The sequence below is a fragment of the Helianthus annuus genome, chromosome 17 (assembly GCF_002127325.2).
Source record: "Helianthus annuus cultivar XRQ/B chromosome 17, HanXRQr2.0-SUNRISE, whole genome shotgun sequence".
Taxonomy (NCBI): Eukaryota; Viridiplantae; Streptophyta; class Magnoliopsida; order Asterales; family Asteraceae; genus Helianthus; species Helianthus annuus.
Genome location: NC_035449.2, coordinates 71,224,639 through 71,228,771, shown reverse-complemented (window position 1 = coordinate 71,228,771; position 4,133 = coordinate 71,224,639). Strand labels below are relative to the sequence as shown.

The window sequence follows — 4,133 nt, the reverse complement described above, 5'->3', positions numbered from 1 at the left end:
CCATACAGTGTGTCTCCTTGGATAGTGACTGATTCACCGGAGGGGGTTTTGATAATAATAAGCTTTTTATCACAGGCAATTTGGGCTTGGTTATGCGATAACCAATCCATGCCTAAAACTATATCAAAACCAGCCAATTTCATTGGCAGGAGGGACAGCGGGATAGAATGGTTCTTAATGGATATGGAGCATCCATCAAGAAGAGTTGAAGATGATTCTAAGGTACCATCAGCAAGTTCTACCTCATATTTTATGTCTAGAGTCTTAATAGGCAAATTCAACAACTTACAAAACTTATGATCTACGAAAGACTTATCAGCACCGGAATCAAATAAGACTCTAGCATAAATATTATTGACGAGGAAGGTATCTGTTATGACGTTATCATCGGTCACCGCTTCCCGCGCTTGCATCTGAAACACTCGGGCATTACCCTTCTTAGCCTCTTCAGGCTTCTTCGCATTCTTGGGGCAATTGGTCTTGATATGCCCCTTTTCATTGCAACCGTAACAGGTTGCATCCTTAATGTTACGGCACTCAACAGACTTTTGCCCTTTCTTCTTGCAGATCCCACACGGTTTGGCTTGTGGGTCCCGGTTGCACTTGCCAAAATGCCTCTTGTGGCAAGTCTTGCACCTGGGCTTATCACCAGTTCGCCCATTCTTGGAACCAGAGTTCCCCTTTCCTTTCTTGTTCGACTGAGAGGACTGATCATCCTCTCTCTTCCTTTTCCCCTCTTCAGAATTCTTCTTCGCCCTACTCCTCACAATATCCAAAGTGAGGGATAAAGATAGATCCACAGCGGATCTGTAGGTTGTTGGCTTTGAAGCCTTGACATTCCCCTTAACTTCAGGGGCCAAACCACCAATAAAATGCGCGATGCGCTTGGGCTCTGGTGTGACTAGATACGGTACTAGCTTCGACATGGAATTGAAACTAGTCACATAGGATCTACAATCTAGATCCTTCATCACAAGGGTGAGAAAATCAGTCTCTACGCGCTCTACTTTGTGCTGAGGACAATAAGTGTCCTTAACCAGATCAACAAACTTTTCCCATGAAAGATTATACAGATGAACCTTCCCGGTGGATTGTACAAGTGCTTTCCACCATGTAAGGGCGTCGCCCTTAAAAGATTGGGAGACAAACATAACCACGTCCTCTTTAGCGCAACCGCTAATATCTATCACCGTTTCCATCTCATCTAACCACTTCATACAGTCTATTGCCCCTTTCTCTCCAGTAAAGTCTCTTGGCTTACAGGAAAGAAAATATTTGTAGGTACAACCCTTGGCGTGCCTAAGGGTAGGCTCAGGAACAACCTGCTTCTTGGGTACACTACCCTGGTTAGACGAGTGCAGGGGCTCACTTTTCCTGTGAGTGTGTGGTTGAGAATGGGTTTTCGAAAGAGTTTGACACCGAACAACACTGAGCTCTTTAAATTTAGCCTCTACCGCTTGAGAAATTGCCGCGGTGATTAGGGCTTGCAGTTCGGCACCAGTAATATTTATTCGGGTGTTGCCCTCTGCTAGATGACTGTTTGCTTCGTCTGAGCCAGCCATTTCTGAATGCTATAATATAGACAATAATAATAATTTAAATTACATATAAATTCATCGCATTGATGATCCAAGGGTGATGGTATTATTAAACCATTTAGACCATTTCAAGTCATAATTAAAAGTTAATAGAATACATTATTCTATACACTATTGGACAGGGGAAAGATAGAAATTTCACAACTGTCAATGTCATAAAAGACATTTTACTTATCATTAAACTTGTCTTGAAGGACATTAAAAATAGCTTTAAAAAGCTTGTCACAAGGACGAGTCGAGATTCTAACTAACGATCTCAAAGATCAGTGATCTTTTAAGGTCTGAACAAAGTTCATCGCCTTTTTGACAAGAAGTTTATAAATTGTACTTTCATTGTCATTTTACACCTTTGCTTAAAGCATACATTTCAAATGGATGTCTTGGTGTATACATCACACTGATGTTTACTAGCCATGATTCGCATTGATCATTTTGGCTTTATGTGACTTGGAACCATCCAAGTACTTTTTGGAAGCTTGTGTGGTTTCTCGTACCGCACCGCTGGGAATGTTAACATGTTTTCAGATGTTAACAGAGATTTGCTCTCTTAAAAAGGTTATACCATCATAGCCAATTAATACTTTGGCTAGGTTATACCTTTAAGAGTTTCTTTGGCAGATCAATTATAAATTGAAAAGAGATAACATGGTGTAAATAAAATACACAATTAAAACCAAAGTTAAAACTCCATTACGATGAAAAACAAATACAACTGCCCTAAACGGGACTTAGGAAAAGACAAACTACCCGCGCAGGGGCATACAGAAAGTAAAATAAGTCCACGCAGGGACTTGATACTGAAATCAAACAAATGTCCTCGCAGGGACAAGGTTACAAATAAACAAGAAACAAAACAACCCTCTACTTCTTCTTCCCCTATATAAGGTTCGCAAGACCTTTCATGAAGCTATTATGCCTTTCCTTGTTCTTCTTAGTCTTATGCTCGACCTTATCCAACCTCTCTAAGATTTCCTTAGTTTGTTGCTGCGGCTGTAGCTGCTGAGGAGGAGGTGGCTGGTACGGAGGATACTGATAACCCTGAATCGGGTATTCAGCTGGAAGCATATGAGGGTAAGAAGAAGGATAAAGGTGATGATACTGCGCAGCCGTAAGATATGGGTCGTGAGTTCTGTATCCCGATGGATACCCCGACGGGTCTCCATAAGGATTGTACCCGGAAGAACCTGGGTACGTCGGGATGGGGTTATCAAAACCCACAGGCGGCTGATGTGGTGCATAAGAAGCTTGTGGAGGATTAGCCTTTGGTGCCGCGTTTGAGGGTCCACCCAACTGGGGGTCCTCTGGAATAGGGGGATAGGAACTCGAACCTCGAGGAGAACTGAAACGGGGTCCTCCTCGCACGGACATGCGTGCGTTCCTCCTTCGCCTTGGAGGCTCGGGAGGTGGCTGTGGTGGCTGCTGCAGTGGCTCCTCCACCGGAAGTGGTGGTGGTGAGACAGCTTGGAGTTGAGGATCTTCCAACGGTGGTTGGGCTGGAGAGCTATGAGATGACGGGGTAAAATACCAATCATAGGTACCCATCCTCTCTTGGAAAGAGTCGGGTCCACGGTATGGGGATCCCTGAAACGGAGACCCACTAGATATGCTGATGGGGTGGCCCGGGGTTCCTGTTTGCATCTCCGGGTCGGGGTCATCATCCATCTCCATTTCCTGAGAGAAATGGTCCTCAGGGCCCAATGGGTTATAGCCAAGAAAGTCGTTAACATAATCTGCTGGGTTGAACTGTCTCGGAGAGTAGGGGGATTCGGAATGAAGAAACGAATGAGATTGCAAAGAGTTATGTGGTGGGTAAGATTCATGCGAATGGTGAGATTGTTGGGAGTGATGAGAGTGTTCGGGCTCGTCTGGAGCAAACGACCCGAAAGAAGGATGAAAAGAAGGCGATGAGCTTAGCGAGACTGAGTGTCTTGCCGGCTCGTAAGGTTGACCCCACATATCGTGAGAGTCGGAGGTGGAAAAGGACGCCGATGGAGTGCGTCTGTGTGATGGTCCTGCTGACGACAGTCCCCCACGCATGGGACCCTTGCCTCGTCCTCTTACTCTTGGAGGCATGATGGTAAGCTTCCTGTTGAAACAAGAAACAAAAATAAAACAAAACATAATAGCAGCAAAGGAAAGATAAACATACATCCTAGGTCATTTGCCTAGACTCGAGAGTCTAAGGAATGTGCTTATTGTGTCATTGAGATTAAACACAAAAGGTTAGTGTTTAATTCACTCAATGTTGGCTCTAATACCAACCTGTCACACCCCAATATTCCACGTATTAGCGGTGGGCCCGGCGGGGAGTATCGTGACGTAGTTGATATCATCATTGTCAACACACACAATAATATAGCACAGCGGAAGGCTGGGTAAATAAACTATTACAAACCATACTGTCTGTCGATATTCGAGAACATGAATAATACAGACTGGAATGTAATAAGATCCACATGCGGATCATAAAGTACAAGGAAACAAAAACTACAGACTTCAGGTATCTATTGGGATTTGCAACATCCTCTATAACAC

The 4,133-nt window shown here is 44.0% G+C and overlaps 1 protein-coding gene across 1 annotated transcript; it reads right to left on the bottom strand.

Annotated features, from left to right (window-relative positions):
* Positions 1-2,474: 2,474 nt before the first annotated feature.
* LOC110924994 (proline-rich protein HaeIII subfamily 1-like) lies at positions 2,475-3,671 on the bottom strand. Its single transcript, XM_022168967.1, has one exon. The coding sequence runs from the start codon at positions 3,669-3,671 to the stop codon at positions 2,475-2,477; it is 1,197 nt and encodes a 398-aa protein (XP_022024659.1).
* Positions 3,672-4,133: the final 462 nt, after the last annotated feature.

Bases quoted from the DNA above. Each gene is read 5' to 3' on its own strand.
- LOC110924994 (XM_022168967.1), bottom strand. From the start codon at position 3,671: ATGCCTCCAAGAGTAAGAGGACGAGGCAAGGGTCCCATGCGTGGGGGA.